At 38.8% G+C, this 20,500-nt stretch overlaps 1 protein-coding gene across 6 annotated transcripts in view; it reads right to left on the bottom strand.

Moving 5' to 3' along the window:
- The window catches only part of pak5 (p21 protein (Cdc42/Rac)-activated kinase 5), a 242,660-nt gene that overhangs the window by 52,725 nt on the left and 169,435 nt on the right, over window positions 1–20,500 (bottom strand). Inside the window, exon 2 of one of the 6 annotated variants that reach the window (XM_059986230.1) lies at window positions 7,108–7,176. The exons of the other annotated variants lie outside the window; for them this stretch is intronic. Within the exon in view, the coding sequence (XP_059842213.1) occupies window positions 7,108–7,110 (3 nt within the window). The 5' untranslated portion in view covers window positions 7,111–7,176. The remainder of the gene's footprint in view (window positions 1–7,107; window positions 7,177–20,500) is intronic. 6 annotated transcript variants of the gene reach the window in all.

The raw sequence follows: 20,500 nt of genomic DNA, 5'->3' as shown, positions 1-20,500 counted from the left end.
TTTTAAAAAATACTTCATCTATAAGGAGAAGCACTGTTGACGTTTTGGGCCGAGACCCTTCGTCAGGACTAACTGAAAGGAAAGACAGTAAGAGATTTTAAAGTAGTGGGGGGGGGGGGGGAATGCTGTGTTCCACCAGCATTTTGTGTGTGTTGTTTGACCAGAGCGAAGTACTAAGGGCAAAGGGTGGATGTGAATTGGCAAGTATCATCTAGCTTTAAATATCTTTGATTCAAAACATTTCATATAAAGAAACTGAAGTCAAATGTTTTTAAGAGGTTAATTTTATTTCAGTTTTATTGCTTTTGGAACAGCTCTTGGTGTTAGATTTCAGTCATAATGACCACTTGTCACGAGATAATTTGAGAAGTCTGTTTTTTAATGATAAGCTGTAATGGAACTTTTTTCTGGTTGCAGAAATACATGATCTCCTCAAGGCTATGGAACATGAGTCAGACAAACAAATTAGCTATAATGGATAGCTGTGTTGAATTAATAACTTTACCCTTTTAAGACCTCTTATCAATTATGCTGCATAAGTTAAACACCAAATGTATAAAGTACATTTTTTGCCATTCTAAATGAACAGCCAAACTTTTGCAGGCCTCATTTTAAATGCTTCTGTCATTTCCTTACATAAATGACACACGGATCAGTTTTGCTTTTGTTCATATGATGTGATTTCCCATACCAGAGAGACATTCTGTAATGATCAATAATTTGATTGCTTGGAATCAAATTACCTTGCTTGGTGTCTCAGGGCTGGGTGTCCCTTCACTCACTGCATCCCAACCCTCCCTCTGACTCTGGCACATCTCTGCCACCTGTCCCAAACCCCTCTCTCGGCACTCCATCCTCACCATTCCCAACCAGATTCACCTGCCAGATTTACAAATGCGCTCTCTGCTCCCTGTTATTAAATACAGGACTGTGCAAAAGTCTTAGGCACCCAGGCTATATATATACATATACACACACACAAGTTTTGTGATGTAATATTCAACCATTCTTTTTAATTAACATTTACAAGCATTTAAAAAGATTTTTATACTATTGAAACAAGGGAAAGAGGAATCATGAGCAAGCTAATAATTCCAGACCATCTCTAACTGTTTTTGAGGCTGTGGTGGTGAGCTGGTTCTTGGACTACTGCATTTTGAGTGGTGAATACAAGATAATGGCACAGAATCACTGGACACAATGCAGATTTCATTCCCAAAATGTAATTTGTGAACTAGATATTTTCCATGTTCAACAATTTAGTACTATTGCTGATACTTTGCACATTTTTGTTAATCTCTTAAATACCCTCTAAAGTGGACTAACAGGGCTCACTGTCCAAATTAAATTAGGGATTGGAGTAAGTGTTAGTTGCATCAGCAGGGTTCATAACTTTGAAAATTAATTGAAATAAAATCTCCTCCAAGCCCTTCCCATTTCTAAATCTCATCCATGCTCTTCTAGATTTCCCTGTCTCTCCACTGATCATCTCTTCTCCCTCTCTTTTCCCACCTAATGCTAACGTGCTATCTAAAAGATTATTTCTGTCATTTCCACCATCTGCTTTGCTGGGAACTTGCAAAAGAAAGGCTTCTAAGAAATCTTGCCGATCTTATTTCACAGTACCTCTCCACATATTTTCACATAGGGAACAATTTTAAGCCAAATATTTTTGATGCAGAAAGACTTCTTCAAAAACATCTGATGCATATAGAAAATAGAAATTGACACCATGGGAAACAAGACTACAAGAATAACTGAAACCTCGGTCAATACAATAAATTTTGAGGATCTTGAACAGCAAACTAAAAAGGAAGAGGACTTTAAAGAGGGAACTTTAGAGATAGGATGGCTGAAGCTCCAACTGCTATAGCTGATAGGTTTTATTTCATCTGTCCTGTAAAGTTGTGATACCATGTGCTTCAACAACCAGATCCTTCCTACCCATTAACAACAGGTAATTTCTTGAAAGAGTTGAAAGATCAAAATTAATTGAAATGGTGTGCATGACAACAAGCAGATTCAATTACTTCATTAATACTTTAATCGGGCAAAAATTGTACTTGTGCCAATAAAGCAAACAATCGGCACAAAATTTTACAGAACACAGTGGAAAGTGACAACTTAAAGCTAGTTACAAAAATATTTGATGACCAAAGAGCTGTAGCACTATTCCTGATAGTGACAGTAATTCTGACAGTTTAGTCTCATTTGACAAGTTCTTTACATACTGTTCACCTAGTCAATACCTGTACAGCTGAAACAACTATTAAAAACCATTAGGCTCCAATTTTCTTCAACAAGTTTCAACCACATTGCAATGGAAAAATTTGATGCATTAAATAAATTTTGCCTTTTTCACTTTAAATTTATTTCTTGCTTGGTTTAAAAGCAAACTTGAAACTTTAAGGCATCTTCTGGGATCTCAGGATCTCTCCAATTTCTTTACAACCAATGGATTATTTTTGTGTATCGTCCCTCAAGTTCTAAAGGTCCCACGGCATTTAATAAATGAAAACTGGGGCAGAAACAGATTCCAGGAAAGGAACACTTAAGAAACAGATTAAAGATCTGGTCAAGGTAATGGGTTTTGAGAATGAAAGGTGGATAATTCCACAAAGGTGGCACCTCACACAGCATCTGTCAACACTCAGTCAAAAGTAGTCTTAGAATGTCCGGAGCATATGGACTGTCAACAGATCCACTATAAATGGAAAATACAAAGAAACTCTTGGGCTTCACTGCCAAGAATAACCAGAGCTTATTTTATGAGAATGACAAGGAGATTCAGTAGTTAATTAATGGTTAACACATGGCATTCCTGGATTGGAAGCACCATAATTCTTCGAGGAATAACAAACGGTTCTGCAGGTACTTGAAGGCAGAACTCCTGCAGAATCCTGTGACCTATACAGACATGGAAGGAAAGGATGCCAGACACCAACTAACTCACTGACAACCATAACATTCACAGTTATCAAAGATAAAGTTACCGCACAGTATGCTTAAGTGTCATGCTTGGTGATTTAACAATGTCACTACATAAATTACAAAGTATAACAAAGTATACAAAGGTGTCTTCAGCATTATAAAATCTGACCTTATTCCTGAGGAATGATATTGCTAAAGGATAATATGCAGATGACTGTACAAGGCAGGGAAGAGAAATTATTGCCTCTTGTGAGAATGGATTTGAATCATGCAAATACCATCACACCAAACTAGATGGAAGGAAGATGGTCCAGTTCATCAGACAACAAAAGACACTGCCACACAAGATGTGAAATTCACCTTGAGCAGGGTGGAAAACAAACTGGAAACATTCATTTGTAATGTTTGAAGGCAATGGTCAAGGTTTTAGAGTGTCATAATAGACATTAGGTGATAAAGGACAGATTAATCGTGAGTATGTTTTTTTTTTACATGGATGGGCTAATTAATGGTTTTGAAAAGTGAGAGGTTTTCTGCCTAGTTAAAAACAATTATTAGTAATGTTTGTCCCATTGGAATGTTGGTAATCGACTTTTAATGGTCGGTGATTCCATAGGTTAAAGAGTATATTGTGACCTTTCTAAAGTACTCTCAGTTATAGAATACACTATATTAGACATCATGGATTAAACAGCTAAAAATACAGGGACAGGTCAGGAGCAGCAGCATGAAGTAACAGGAAATATAGCATTGCTGAATTATTTCAATCTTAGATACTAAGGGGAAAAACAACACGTTACGGTGTACTGCAGAGTGGTTAAGTTCCTGGACATTTGTCTTGGACACACAGATTCCACTAAAGCAGCAACTGGAAAATTTAAATTTAGGTAACTAAGTAACTCTTGAATTAAAAAAAAGTCAGAAATGCTGATCAGGAAACTGATCATCATTTGATCAGCCAGGTGAAAATGTGATTCCTAGTCCACAGCCAACTGGTTAACTTAACTGCTCTGAAATAATGAAGGAAGCCACTTCGTTTAAGGTCAACTAAAAATGTCAATAAATGCTCACTTGAGTTTGAATGAGGAGAAAAATAAATCTTGGGTATCCCAAAATAACTGATGGATGATTAATTACTTCTAAGATGTTCTCATTGTTACAACTTAATATATATATACTGTATGAAGGTTGTACACAAACAATGGAATATATGAATAAATCAATTATTTTCTTTCAGGTATTGTCAGTGAGATAAATGCTCAGCAGAACACCAGGAAAATTCCTCTCCTCTTCTTTTAACATCAGCATGAGATCACATCCATACACTTGAGAGGGCCAACAGGAGCTCTACTGAAAAATTTGTCAAGACACAGTATTTCTGGCAATGTAACATTCCACTACAGATCTATAATTTCCCTGTAAATCTTCGGAGTGTAACTTAAATCCTCAATTTGCTGACTCAGATTTGTACCAGCTTTAAGCATTGTCATTGGAAATAATGTAAGAGAGGGATGGAGAAAGTGCTTTACAAACAAGAGATAAGGTTTGGCTGGACTGAAATTATAGCTTTTGCAGTATAAAAAATTTCAAATTTGGTTCAATTCATTGACACTGCATAGCAGCTGCCTTCCACTTTATTTCAGTGAACCCCAACAACATAGCCACCAAATTTAAACTTAAATGTATGTCAGTTATGTCAACTACTCAACATTCCACATTCTCATCACTTTTTAAATAACTCTTATATTTCCTTTTGGGTTAAATACTGATCATTTTATACTTAAGGATGAGGTTCTGGTTACCCAAATGGGGAAACATTAAACAAGAAGCTCTCTCACATGACCCATTCTGCAGTAAACACACTTATTTTATTTAAAACCTATCAGAAACTGCAATTAAATCCTTTTTGCATGTCTGGAGTACTCCCACAAAATTGAACCAAGTCCACTGTGTATCTGATACAGATACACTAAGATGCTACACATTCAGAATGCTGGAGGATCTCAGCAGGACAGGAAACATCTACAGAAATTTAACAACAGTCAACGTTTTGGGTCAAGAACCTTCTTTAGGACGGGAAAGGAAAGGGGATGAACCACAATAAAAAGGTGGGAGGGGAAAGGAGGATAATTAGGTGATAGGTGAAGCAAATTGGATAGAAAAGATAAAGGATTGGACAGGAAAGAATCTGACGAGAGAGGAGAGTAGACTATAGGAGAAAAGAAAGGAGGGGCACTGGGGGAGGGGGAGGAAGCAATTATTTTTATCAGAAGGAGAAATGGATATTCCATCAGGTTGGAGGCTACCCAGATGGAAAACAAGATGTTGCTCCTGCACCCCAAGGGTGACCTCAATGTGGCACAAGAGGAAGCCATTGACTGACATGTTGGAATGGGAATGGGAATTAAAATGTTTGGCATTAAAATCAGAATTAGAAATGTGCTGTGATATTAAATGCTGTGCAATGCAATCCTGACTTCTAACTTATCTGGAGCACATTATGTCATAGGGGAATCACAGAGATCCTGATCTTAACTGGGAGTTAAGGGTGATAGTTAAAGATGACCAAATTTATCCAACCATCTGCAAGGGAATTCAAGTTAGCAACATTATTAGGGGCAAGTGAGTCCTCCAGGTATTTTGCTTGGTGTTTGTTCCAATCAGTAATTCCCTTTCTACCAATGGCTTTAAGAACTTAATTGAATGCCTGATACTCCATTACTTCCCTATGCCCTAATGTTCTGAATATTCTTCCCACCCCAAATACAGCCAAGGAAAATAGTGACTTCCAGTGCTCCTTATTCCTTCATTACCTTTCTCTGACAAACTCATCCACAACTAGAGGTGTGTTCATCTCCTGAATCCCCGATGTCACTCCTTTCCCTGCTAGGCCAACTCTAGACTCCATCTTCCTCCCCATTTGTGCTCCAGGCTTTTTCGAGTAGCCTTATGCCTGAATCCAGCTGATAAGCAACAATGAACAAAATTTTTGGTAGCTTTAACATGGCTACTGAAAAGTAGAACAGCATTTTGTTCAAATTTGGTTGTTAATGAATCATTAAACACTACTAGGTCATTCCTTCCAGTAAATATATTCTTGCACTCTTTTAAGGTGCCTCACACTTTTCATAGTACACAGTCCAAGGACTCGCCAATTAAAGTCCAATCAAAACTGTATCCAAATTTGATACAATTTCTTTATTCTTATTTTTGCTTGTCTCTTTAGATCAGTGGTGGGCAGGGACCGAGCAGTCCTGTTATAATCTCATTAGAAGTCTCTTAGTCCAGTATGGCAGTATGCAGCTGGATCGTGTTTGTTTGGTTGAGTCCATTCTCAGTCTTTGATGTGAGATAGGGGAGGTTGTTAATAATTGCTGAGTTGTATATTCCATGAGAGGAGGGTAGGCTGATGAAGAGCGTGAAGCGTGTATTCTGAGCATTGAATGGACTTGCCTAACTTGGGCTGTGATGTCAGCCTCACCTCCCAAATTGCCTCCCCCATATTCCCCTTACGTGCCGCCGACTGACTTATGACATGTAAAAGTGCTGATAATTTTAAACTGCTTTTGGAATCTCAAAACAGAGTAAAGATTCTTTTAATAAAGTCACAGTCAGTGAAAGAATCAGCAAGCAAGTTATTTAGTAGCAGAACTTATTACCCAGAAATGGAAAAGTCATACAGTTGTGGAGAACCTAATAATGGCGGCATGTAAAATTATAGTGGGTGAAATGCTAGGACAAGATACAGTACGAGAAACTGAAAAGATTTTACTCTCAAATAGTATGATAAGTCAATGTTTTGATGACATCACAAAATGCTGAAGAGGTCTTGTGTGATAAACGGAAAAACAATTTGCAAATCAAGCTAATGTTCCACGAGCTGTATATATAATAATTTTTATGCAGAAGTTCCTTGAGACCTGAAAATTATTTCAAAGTTTCCTCCAAGGCAAAAAGATTGAGAAAAGCTGCTCTAGATAAATCCTATTGCTAAATTTGCTTTTCTTTGTGACTATTAATCTGCACAGTTGCTCCAAGTAATTTGTTTTGCTACCCTGAAAGTCATCCTGGCCTTTATCTCATTAAAAACATACTATCCAGAGTCCCCTTATTCTTACTAACAGAAGATACCACTTTACATTTTTCTATACAGAAGTCTGTTTAACAATTACAAACCATCTTGTTTGTTTATTAAACGTGAGATGAAAGCAGGATATTGGAAACATCCAGCAGGTCAAATAGCACCTGTGGAAAGAGAAGCAGAATTAACACTTCTGATCAAAGCACTTTCATTAGAAACATCAACTGCTTTCTCTTTCCATAGCTGCAGCTTAACCAACATTCTCTGTTATTTTAAATTTCCAATATCTGAAATTTATTGATATTCACTTATTAAATGTATAATATTGAATAGTCAAGTCAGTTACAATAAAATGTCTAGACACCTTTCAAGTGTCTTGCTGTAACCCATACAAGGCATTTAACATCTAACCAAATTTAATCAGGAATCTTAGTTTAGGTATTGTTAGAAATACAATTTCCTTACTACTGTAAACAAGAGAATATCTACAGATGCTGGAAATCCAAGCAACACACACAAAATGCTGGAGGAACTCTACAGGCCAGGCAGCATCTATGGAAAAAGTACAGTCAACGTTTCAGGTCAACGACTACCAAAGAGTCTCGGCCCAAAACGTCGACTCTACTTTTTTCCACAGATGCTGTCCGGCCTGCTAAGTTACTCCAGTATTTTGTGAGTGTTCCATATTACTGTAGTTCTGATACATCTCCTGGCTCATGAATTACAAATCATTGCACATGTCAGAATAATACGGAGATTGTACTTTCTAGAAGACCCAAACTAAGATCCTTTCTGACCAAATGAGTGAACCAAGTGTATGTTTTGATAAAAACATGTATTATCAATAGAACCTGTACAGCATTGTAATTCAAGATTTGATTTTTGATGCCACACTTTCACATCACCAAATATACATATAAGAATTACTTAAACTAAACAGTTAAATGTTGTAGATGAGTACCCTAATGATGTAATAATCAAACTACTAATAATCAACTTTTTTCTCTTTCTGAAAGAAAGTCTTTGACCTGAAATAACAACTGTATCCATTTCCATAATGCCTGACAGATTTCTTTCAGATTTCTAGCATTTGCTATTTTTGATTTGCAGACAAATATACACTACGGGGACTTCCGGTCAAGATGGCAATGGTTTAGTCGCTAAAAGCTAGTGCTCCGTTTTACTTCTCATCTCTGCACTCCCCTCCCTTTTTGTCAATCTAAACTGTTTAACTTTTTATTCTCCCTTCTGCCTGCGAATACGTCTGTTTTACGATGGCTACAAAGACCACCAAATCGGGGAAGAAAGAAGTTCCTGCAGCCGGCCCCTCAGGCAAAAGCATTATCTTGATTTTCGAGCAGCACGGACAGGAGACAATAGCTGAATTTAAGTCTTCTATCAGTTTGGTGAATTTGAAATTGGATCAAATTCAGTCCATTGTGCAGGATCATGCCCAACGCTCATCACATCTCGAGTCTGCCACAGACACGTTAGACCACCATTTTAAAGAGCTGGAAAGTGTTTGTTCCGACTTGACAGTCACTGATTTGGAAAGTCAGAGCAGACGTCAAAATCTACTTATCCTCGGCTTGCCAGAGCTTATCGAACATGGATCTCCCACTGAATTTTTCCCTACTCTGCAATGTGAGATTTTTGGGAACAATATGCTTTCAACCCCACCCGAGATAGACAGAGCTCATCGTATTTTAAGGCCTATCCCAGAGCTGGGACGCAGGCCATGTCCAGTAATTATTTGTTTTCATCGCTACCAGACTAAAGATTTCCTCATTAAGTAAGCCCGTTGGAGAGGGAAGTTGGAATATAAGGGTCAACCAATTTGTGTTGTCAAGGACTATGCTCCCCAAGTTCTGAGTATGCGAGCCAAGTTTAAAGGAGTTATGAAAGAACTATATAATTGGGGATTCAGGCCTTCCCTTTGACTTCCAGCTCACCTCCAAATAATTCTTACTAGTGGAGGCAAAAAGCGGTTTAACTCAGCTTCAGAAGCCCAGAAGTTTATCGATGACCTCCCTGTGGCTTCAACTCCCTCAGGTTCTGTCTGATTACTTACATTGGTGGAGAAGTACTTACTTTTCTCTGCTTTTTTTCCAGACATTACTTTATTAATTCAGTACATTTTTTTTCATAGTTTCTTGTGGATAGGTTATTGGGTAAAATCTCTTTACTTGTTTTTATATTTTTTCTTAAACACTCGTTCATATCTTTTTTTATGGATTATTATGTTGAGTTAAGCTTAACAAATTTTGGTGGAATGGTTTTACTTTTCACTATGTATAATTTCAGTTTGTAGTGCTAAAAGTTTTCTTTTTTAAAATTGATGCAAAATGGAGCTGATGATGATATACAGAAACAGGAAGTCGGATTATGGGGCGATTGTTTTTTTTGAAGAGCTTGCTGCTGCTTTTCGGTAGCTCTCTTTTCGTGGGGTGTGAGGGAACTCTAACACCAATATTATTCATAGAACCTTCATACATTTGTATTATTCAGGAAGTATTTTTGTCTTGATTTTCGTGTTTTATACTTTTACCCAAGCAGTTACACGAATTTCTGAACAATGCTTCTGCCCACTATCCTCTATATCTTTTTTAAGGACAATGGTTAGTCCGTTGAATTTTGTAAACTGGAATGTTAAGGGATTGAAGCATCCTGTTAAAAGAAGGAAGGTGTTTTCACATCTTAAACAGCTTAACGCAGCAATTGCTTTTTTGCAAGATACACACATTTGTAGTTCTGATAACTCTGGTCTTATGTCAAGATGGGTGGGGTAGCACTTCCAGTCAACTTTTCTGGCTAAAGCTGGGGGGGGGGGCAGGGTGGTTTCAATTCTTATAAATCAAACAAAATGTTCCCTTTGAGTTTCATAACAAAGTATCTGATACAAATGGTAAACACGAGGAAATCTGCAGATGCTGGAAATTCAAACAACACCCACAAAATGCTGGTGGAACACAGCAGGCCAGGCAGCATTTACAAGGAGAAGCACTGTTGACGTTTCGGGCCAAGACAAGGGTCCTGACGAAGGGTCTCAGCCCAAAATGTCGACAGTGCTTCTCCTTATAGATGCTGCCTGGCCTGCTGTGTTCCACCAGCATTTTGTGTGTGTTGATACAAATGGTCCTTTTATTATTGTCTCGGGGAAATTATACAATACACTGGTAGTCTTGGCTAACTTATATGCTCCCAATTCAGATGATGTGGAGTTTATTTCCACTCACCCACTTGAATGCCAACTTTTGGAAAGTAAGAGCCGGTTTTATATCCATGGTGATAAATTCAGTAAATTTTTAGTCAACCAACTAAGACGCTCTAAAGTTAAACAACATATTACAAAAATTCAAATGGAAAATGGGAACATTACCTTGAATCATTCTGAAATTAATGACACATTCCAGAATTACTATTCTCGACTCCATACTTCTGAATCTCGAAATGATAATATTTCTGTTGAGCATTTCTTAAATAGTTTAAATATTCCTACACATTCTCCTGATCTTAAAGCAAAATTGAATGAGCCATCATCACTAGCGGAAATATCCTCTATTGCAGTCTGTTAAATCTCCTGGACCCGATAGGTTCTCTGCATATTTCTATAACTCATTACAGTAACATGAAATTATAGGCGTCTTTTTGGAGAAAATTTCATTAATCTTTTCTTCTCTTTATTGCCTAAGCATACTGGGTTCTCTCATATTGGGTGGGGATTTTAATGGTTGATTAGATCCAGTTTTGGATCGATTTTTCTCTATTCCTAGATTACCCATTAAATCTGCTTTATCAATTCATATAGTATCTCTGATGTACGGCGTTTTCTCCATCCAAATGTGAGAGATTATTCTATTTTTTCACATTTCCATGATACTTTCACTAGAATTGATTATTTTTAAATTGATAATCAGTTGATTCCATCTGTTTGCTCTTGTGACTATTGGAGTATATTGATTTCAGATCATTCCCCAGACACCCTGTCTATAATTCTTCCTGGTTTCCCCCAAATGAACAAACATTAGTTATTTAATCCAACCTTGTTGTCGGATAATGATATTATAAAATTTATGGAGGACCAGATAACTTTTTTTTAAAAATACTAACATGTCATCTGAAACCTCAGGTCAGGTTGTTTGGGACGCTATGAAAGCATACCTAAGGGGTCAAATAATTTCATATACTGTGAATTTGAATAGAAAGAAACATAAAGCGTGATTAGATCTGGTCAATCAAATTAAAGCAACAGAGAAACTATATGCCCAGACTAAAAATCCGGTATAAAAAATGAGTGGAACTTCAAACTAAATTTGACCCTATTTCCACTCACCCACTTGAATGCCAACTTTTGGAAAGTAAGAGCCGGTTTTATATCCATGGTGATAAATTCAGTAAATTTTTAGTCAACCAATTAAGACGCTCTAAAGTTAAACAACATATTACAAAAGTTCAAATGGAAAATGGGAACATTACCTTGAATCATTCTGAAATTAATGACACATTCCAGAATTACTATTCTTGACTCTATACTTCTGAATCTCGAAATGATAATATTTCTGTTGAGCATTTCTTAAATGGTTTAAATATTCCTACGCTTTCTCCTGATCTTAAAGCAAAATTGAATGAACCATCATCACTAGAGGAAATATCCTCAGCTATTTCTGTATTGCAGTCTGGTAAATCTCCTGGACCTGATAGGTTCTCTGTAGATTTCTATAAATCATTACAGTAACAAATTATAAGCGTCTTTTTGGAGAAAATTTCATTAATCTTTTAAATCATACAAAACGGAGTTTAGCACAGTGGTCACCCTTGTCCATGTCTCTGATAGGTCAAATTAATGTTGTTAAAATGTGGATCCTTCCTAAATTTTTATACTTATTTCAGTTTTTACCAATTTTTATTTCTAAAGACTCGTTAGATTCTATTATTTTGTCCTATCTATGGAAGGGCAAACATCCCATACTAAATAAAACTCACCTTCAAAAACCTAAAAGGGTAGGTGGTATGGCCTTACCCAATTTTCATTTATATTACTGGGCAGCCAGCATACGTTGTCTTATCTTTTGGTCTTACTTTTATAATCAGTCTGACTGCCCAATATGGGTGGCAATGGAGTTGAACTCTGGGAAGAATCTCTCTACCTCCACACTTCTTCGATCCACACTTCCTTGCCATTTGCCTAAATCAATTGTTAATTTGGTTATCAGACACACTCTGAGAATATGGGCTCAGTTCAGAAAATATAATGGGCTTCACGGTTTCTCTCTCTCTAGTCCTATTCTACATAATCATCTTTTTCAGCCTTTTATGCAGGATTTAACATTTCAAGACTGGCACAGGAAAGGGCATTAGGTGCTTTGAAAATCTTTTCATAGATAAGCACTTTGCAACTTTTGAACAACTGTCTGTAAAGTTTGGCCTACCTAACACTCACTTCTTTAGATATCTCTAAATTAGACATTTTATCAACCCTTTAATACCAAACTTTCCTGAGGTACCCGATAAAAATGTTGTGGATTTGTTTCTTCATATGAATCCATTGGGTAAAGGTTTAATTTCTACTATTCGAGATATGTTAGCGATGTTGAGGCGAGCCTCCTTTGACAAAATTAAAACTGCCTGGGAGCATGATTTAAATTTTCCTTTCTCCGACGAGGTTTGGGATTCAATTCTCAAGTCAGTTAATTCAACTTCTCTATGTGCTCACCACTGCCTTTTACAGTTCAAGGTTGTCCACAGGGCTCATATATCTAAAACTAAATTATCGCGGTTCTATACTGATATTAGTCCCTGTTGCGATAAGTGTAAAGGGGGTGAGGCTTCCCTTATTCATATGTACTAGGCTTGTCCTAGCTTGGAGAAATTCTGGAGAGATCTTTTTTTAACTTCATCTCTTATATTTAATTGCTACTTGGAACCTAACCCTGATTGCTCTTTTTGGCACTTCGGGAGAAGTTGGCATGCATCTGACTCCGACTAAGCATCGTACTTGGTCTTTCGCCTTTCTTTTGGCCAGACATGCAGTCCTTCCTAGGTAGAGAGATGCTGCCCCACCCACTCATGCTCAATGGCTCAAAGACATTACGTCCTACTTAGACCTTGAAAAGATTCATTATTCACTTCTTAATTCAGACATAAAGTTCCAAAAGGTGTGGGGATCTTTTCTTGAATATTTTCATAATTCCTGTTCAGATTAAGGGTGCATCCTTCCCTTTTTTCCTTTGCATTTAAATCACTTACTTCCAGCTTCTTTCAGTTAAGATTTACGGATTTTTTTCTGTGTAAACATATTATAGTTCAGATAGTAGGCAATATACCTTCTTTTTATAAATACAGCTCTGTGGTGATAAAAGTTCTGATTAACTTTTTTTATATATCGTAAGGTTGGCTTAGGAGTTGGGTAGTGGGAGGGCGGGGTGGTGACTAACTTTATATGATTCTACTATGGGTGCTTTTTCTTAATTGATATGAACTGTACATTTGATATGTCAGTTTTGCACTGTATAAACCTTTTTTAACTTATTTTTGTTTTGTTGCATTGTAGAAACTCATTTAAAAATTAATTAAATATATATATATATATATGCATTACAATGCGGTTCCTGTCATGATCGTTATGATGGAAGACCATCATAATCATCATCATTCAACTATACACTACACATGTTGAAATATCTTCAAAATCACTACCTCCAGTAATCTAAATAAAAATAATCTCATACATTGATGGTTCTGTATAGAACTTCTCAAAATCTATGCCAAACATGGCAGCAGTGTAAACTTCTGAACTCTTAAATTAGCTTCATGGTTTCAAATTCAAAGCTCCAGTGCCAAAAATAGATATATTGAAGGGAAATTTAAAATTCAGACATTGACAAATTCATGCCTATTATTATTGTTGTTTTTTTATTTCCTAATTTTCCAGGACCTGGGCATCACTGCCAAGATGACCACCAATGTTGCCCATCCCCAACTGCACTTGACAAGGTGATGAATTGGATACAGCAAAGGTTATGGGACCAGGTAACATCCTAGCTACAGTAATGAAGGCTTGCATTCCAGAAATAGCCACACCCTTAGCCACGCTGTTCCTGTATAGGTGCAACACTGGCACCTCGTTGACAAGATGGGAAGTTTTCCAGTTAAGTCCTGGTCATACACAGAAGGAAAAAATCCAGTCTGATTATTTAGTCACCTGATCCTTATTTATTGGACCAAAGCAATTACATCGGTGAACTCTCACAAATGTTTTGATTATGGAATTCCAAGATTTAGACCCAGCAATGATGAAGATCAAACAATATGTTTCCAGTTTAGAATGGCATCCAATTACTTGGATTGGAATCTTCAACTGATAAGTGTTCCTATACACCTTCTGCTCTTGGCCTACTTGATTATGGATGGGGTTGCTACCAGCCACTTGGGGAAGTAGTTGTAATGCACTTTGCAGATTGCAAATGTTAATCACTGGTGGAGAGGATGAATATTTAGAGTGGTGGATGAAGCATCAGTCAAGTTTGGATGATGTTGAGCACCTTGAGTCTTATTGGAGCTGCACTAATCCAGATTAATAGAGAGTATTCCATTATGTTTTGGATTTCTGTGGTGTAGATGATTGAAAGCCTTTTGAACATCATGAAGCAAGTTATTCACTTCCGGTCAGGAGATGATCAATTGTTTACTGAGCAGGTATTTGTGAGTTAATACAGTCTGACAAAGTTATCAACCACATTTTTCATTACTTTGAATAAATAAGGGTCAGACGACGAAATAATCAGGCTGGGTTTTTTCCTGTTTTGTATGAACAGGACATAATTGGGAAGCTTACCACCTTGTCAACTAGGTGTCAGTGTTGCATCGATACAGGGATACTTCGCCAAGGACTTGGCTATTTCTGGAATGCAGGTTGTTAGGGCGTTAGATTGAGCTTTCCCAAAGTCTGCACTGTGACATGAAAAATGGCTTGGCTATTGCGGAATCCCTGCGGAAGTCTGGCCCCTGTATACTGCTGCCCACCCAGGGTGATGGAAAATACGTCTTGGGACTCAGGTGATAAGGGAAACCCCAAAATCCATTAGCGATATACAGGATTGAAAAAAAAATATGTTCTGGAAACAGGCCATGCAGGATTGCTGTGGAGCTTGCCACAATATGATGCAATATCAGTGTGGTCTTATTAAGGGCGGTAAGAACCGGTAAGATTCATCGAACGTCTATATTGGCCATATAGGTGAGTTAGTTGTTGGGCAGAGTCTCTCTTAGTAACCCCTTGTGCTTTAGTTCCTTCACTGTACTCTGAAAAGCTGTTGTGTCAGTTTTTATAGGATAATGCTTATGAGGTTTATACAGGCCCCCTCCTCTATTTTAACTGGGTTTATCATTACTCAACCACAATCTTGCTTGTGCCTACCCTACACTGCTGGGAACTGCTGACAAACCTATTGACACCATCCTGGTTCCAGTCTCTGATGATCAGAGAAGCTGCGGCTACGTTGACTATGTTGTGTACTCTCTTTGTTGTACATGTTCGTTGCCCCTGGTTTGTCCATATTATTTCTCCTTTTCCTGAATATATAATGGCTCCTGCTTCCCTTAGGATGTCTATTCCAGGGATAGAACCCTTATAATTTGGACAGGCCCAGAAATACTGGAAGCTGGACCCCACTGATTTTGACTAACTGTGACTTGCTTCTTTCTGCTTTCACCATTTTACTTCCTACATCCATTATATAAAAAGCCCGTCCAGTTATTGGTAAAGGTAGGTGAGTTATCGATACCCATGTCCCTGTGTCAACTAACATATTGCATTGCCAACCCCCTAACAATGCTATTGTATACATTCACAGATTACCAGCACTGGCAGTGGAGAATGCTGCCACATCTTCTTGTGACTTAGAAGTCGTCTTCACCAGCTCTATGATCTGAAGTGCAGTCAGCTTGGACAGACTGGATACTGATGTGGGTGAGAGATTGCGTGTCTGCCGTAACTTTCCCCTGTTCTCCCATACCCCTCCCACCTTTTTTGAACACTGCCTCCAGCAGTGAGTACAATTGCTATTACAGGAAAAAGTGTGAGGCAAACTCAAGTGGATAAGTCACCTGGACCAGATAGACTACATCCCAGAGTCCTGAGCGAGGATGCTACAGAGCCAACAGATGCATTGGTCATGATCTTTCAAGAATCCCTTGATTCTGGCATGGTCCCAGAGGACTAGAAAATTGCAAATATCACTCCTCTCTTCAAAGAAGGGAAGAAGGCAAAAGAAGGGAAATTATAGGCCAGTTAGTCTAAACTCAATGGTCAGGAAAGTGTTGTAATCCATTATTAAGGTCAAGGTTTTGGGGTATTTAGAGACTAATGATGAAATAAATCAAAGTCAGCATGGTTTCTGTCAAGGGAAATCCTGCCTGACAAATCTGTTGGAATTTTTCAAAGAAGTAACAAGCAGGGTGGACAAAGGAGAAGCAGTGGATGTCACTTACTTAGATTTTCAGAAGGCATTTGATAAGGTGCCTCACATGTGGTCGCTTAACAAGATAAAACCCTATGGTGATACAGGAAATACACAAGCATGGATAAAAGAATGGCTGACAGGCAGGAGGCAGACAGTGAGAATAAAGGAGGCCTTTTCTGGTTGGCTGCTAGTGACTAGTGTTGTTCCTCAGGAGTCAGTATTGGAACCGGTACTTTTCATATTGTTTGTCAGTGATTTAGATAGTGGAATTGTTGGCTTTGTGGCAAAGTTTGCAGATGGTACAAAGTTAGGTGGAGGGGTAGACAGTGCTGAGGAAGCAATGCGATTGCAGCAGGTGTTAGACAAATTGGAAGAATGGGCAAAAAATGGCAGATGGAGTTGTGTTGGGAAATGTACGATGATGCATTTAAGTAAAAGGAACAATAGTGCGGACTATTATCGAAATGGGGAGAAAATTCAAACAGAGGCGCAGAGGGACTTTTCACAGGTTGAGTCTGTGGTAAAGTAGGAAAATGCAATATTAGCATTTATTTCAAGTGGAATAGAATATAAAAACAAGGAGATAATGCTGATGCTTTATAAGATGCCAGTCAGGCTGGACTCGGAGTACTGTCAAGAGTTTTGGGCCCCTTTTCTCAGAAAGGATGTGTTGCCATTAGAGAGAGCCCAGAGGAGGATCATAAGGATGATTCTGGGAATGAAGGGGTTAATATATGAGGAGTGTCTGGCAGCTTTGGCCCTGTACTCACTGGAATTCAAAGGAATACATTGAAACCTACCGAATATTGAAAGGACTAGATGAGGTGGATGTGGAGATGATGTTTCCTCTGGTGGGGGTATGCAGAACTAGAGGGCACAGCCTCAAAATTAAGGGTGACCTTTTAGAACAGAAGGGGAAATTTTTTTGCCAAACAGTTGTGAATCTGTGGAATGCTATACCACAGACTGCAGTTTAGGCCAAGCTCATGAGTAGATTTAAAGTGGAAGTCCTGATTGGTCAGGGCATTAAGGGATATGGTGAAAAGGCAGATATAGGGGGTTGAATAGGATCTGGGATCAGTCATAATGAAATGGCAGAGTGGACTCGATGGGCTGAATAGCCTAATTCCTCTCCTATGTCTTATGGTCTAACCATGTCCCTATAAGCCACATCAGCTCCTTTACTGATTTATGCTTGGTGCAAAAGTCCTTTGCTAGGCACCCTGGTTGCTGTCACACAAAGCAAACCCTCTGTGACATCACAGCAGCTATAACCACTTTACGATTTCTCTTGCACTTCCTTTGGTCTATCTCACTGGCCCACGAAACTATCGCAGAGTAAGTCAACCCCACCACTAACCCCAAGTTTAATATTTCCTGGTGGGCTGAGCTCAGATCCTTCATTATCATTTTTAGGAAGACTGAGTCATCCCCCCCTCCCCCGGTATTATCCAACCCTGAATACTCCTCATACACTCAATATTTACGTTCTGCATAATCCATGGCTGTCTCATCAGCTCTTTGAATCACTGCCATTATCATTCCCCAGTTACTCTCACCTCCCTGCAGTGGCTACCTCACTTCTCCTTTAAAAAAGCAGTATCTTTCTTCATTACTGACATTCCCAGTAGTTGCCCATGTACCATCCTGCACTCCATAGCCACTTTGCTTTTACCAACGCATGTATATCTTTAGGGTGCATCTGGTGAATTTCAATCATTTCATCGAGCTTGCGCCAGAACTCCAAATTCCCACACATGACTTTAAGTGAGGGCAACTCTGATACAATGCTCTGTTTCTACCCGGGGGTGAAGGACTTATGATCAGGGTCAAGGGGCAGCTTGGATCATCAGGGCTCTCGACTTGGCACGCCTGACATTAATAGCTGTCGTTCTGACAGATATATCTGGGTAAACTTCTGCCTGAAATATCTGCACACTAATTCCCACACTATGCAAAATATCAATAACAGGCACCAATTAAACAGCACATATTGAAAACTGCAGAGTATGTACTCTGCAATCTGCCACTTATGTGCATATATACTCATGATGTCTGCTGTATTCATTTACATCTAACTGTTCCCAAGGCATGTGTGTACATGTACACACACATGCACGCGCTAAAATATAGCTCCTGGAATGAGCATACACTGGCGTCCTAAACCTTCAATAACCACTCTTTGCAACCTGTGGCCCCGTCGTATCAAATTAACACACAAAATTTTGTCTCTTACATAAACACATATGCACACTACTTTTATATTTACCAATCCAGGTCTTTGTGTTCGTGACACCTAACATTCCCGTATACTACAGACTTGAACAGGTCCAAGTGTGAGCGCTGATATACTCACCCACTTAGATTGCTAAGATTGCTGGCTACACAATGGGCCGCAAGAAGGTATCCCACTCCAGACATCAAATGTTATTGTGTGAATGAGGTCACTGGAGAGAAGTACTGATAGTAATGAAGCAGCCTGTTTATTCAACAAAGTGTAATAAACCAGGCATCAGATGGAGACCCTTTCAGTGGAAAGAGGTCTGCTTGGTCCATCCCACAATGTGAGAGAGTAAAAATCTTTGCATAATAACCATTGCAATGTACAGACATGTGAATTTATAAGTCTAATGGCTTGTAGAAAGAAGCTGTCCTATAGTTTGTTGGTTCTGGCTTCAATGCTGCGGTACTGTTTGCCAGACAGAAGCAGCTGAAACGGTTTATGGTTGGGGTGACTAGTGTCCCCAATGATCTTCCAGCCCTTCTTTCTTCACCTGCTGCTGTACATGTCATCAATAGAGGGAAGTTCTTGTCCACAGATGTGCTAGATGCACTGCTTGCAGTGCCCAGCAGTGAAGGTTAGTGCAGTTCCCATACCAGGCAGTGATACAGCCGGTCAGGATGCTCTCAATGGTGCCTCTGCAGAAGGTCTTGAGGATTTGGGGGCCCATACCAAACTACTTCAGTAACCTGAGGTGGAAGAGATGCTACTGTGTTTTTTTTTGCCACAAAGCCGGTGTGTACCGTCCAGGTGAGATCTTTGGTGATGTGTATACTGAGGAACTTGAAGCTATTCATCCTATCAACTTTAGTCCCATTGATGCTGATCAGGGCAAGCCTGTCTCCATTCCTTCTGTAATCCTCTATTCTTTTTTTGAAAATTGAGGGAGAGGTTGTTATCTTGGTACCACTGTGTCAGGGTGTTAACCTATCCTCTGTAGGCTATCTCATCACCACTAGAAATAAGACTGATCAAAGTCGTGTCATTTGCAAATTTGATCAATAGATTGGAGCTATGTGTGGCAGCAGAGCTGTAGTGTAAAGGGAGTAGAGGAGGGGACTCAGGATACAACCCTGGGGGGGCATCTGTGTTAAGGGGCAAAGATGAAGGAGCCCATCCTTACCACCTGTCAGTGGTCCGATAGGAAGTCTCGGATCCAGCTGCACAGGGTGAGGTCCAGGCACAGGTCACTGAGCTTCCTGTCAATTCCGGAGGGAACGATGGTGTTAAATGCTGAACTGTAGTCCAAGAACAGATTACCTTCTCAAAATCGTCAGACTTGGATATATTTTATATTGAAGGTTCATGAGAAGTACTGCATGATTAGTATCTTAATTAACTGAGACAAAATAGAATCAGTATCTTAGTACAGATGGGGAAAAATGCCATTAGAGGGCTTAATTCTCATCAGATTTAGATATATTTTATAGTTTCATGCAGCTAAACAAGCAGGGGGTGGAAGCATGCATGGTCTCCGAAGATCACTTAAGATTTATTAATGGAGAGTACATTGTATCATAAACCTAGCAAACCTTTGGCATGGTAACATGGAGAGGGAGAACAAGGATGCTAGCTTGATTAGGCTCCCAAATAACAAATAAAGTTGTTAGAAACATTGCTGTTGAACACATTGTTAAAAGGCTAAGCTGACTTTGCAATTTATCCTTCTCATATCTCCACAAATAACATTGAGTCCTCACACACTAAGTGCTAGAGGAACTCAGCAGATCAGGCAGCACCTACGTA

Source organism: Hypanus sabinus, chromosome 12, assembly GCF_030144855.1.
Source record: "Hypanus sabinus isolate sHypSab1 chromosome 12, sHypSab1.hap1, whole genome shotgun sequence".
NCBI classification, from domain to species: domain Eukaryota; kingdom Metazoa; phylum Chordata; class Chondrichthyes; order Myliobatiformes; family Dasyatidae; genus Hypanus; species Hypanus sabinus.
The sequence above is the reverse complement of the archived record's forward strand: the minus strand, read 5'-3'. Positions and strand labels throughout refer to the sequence as shown.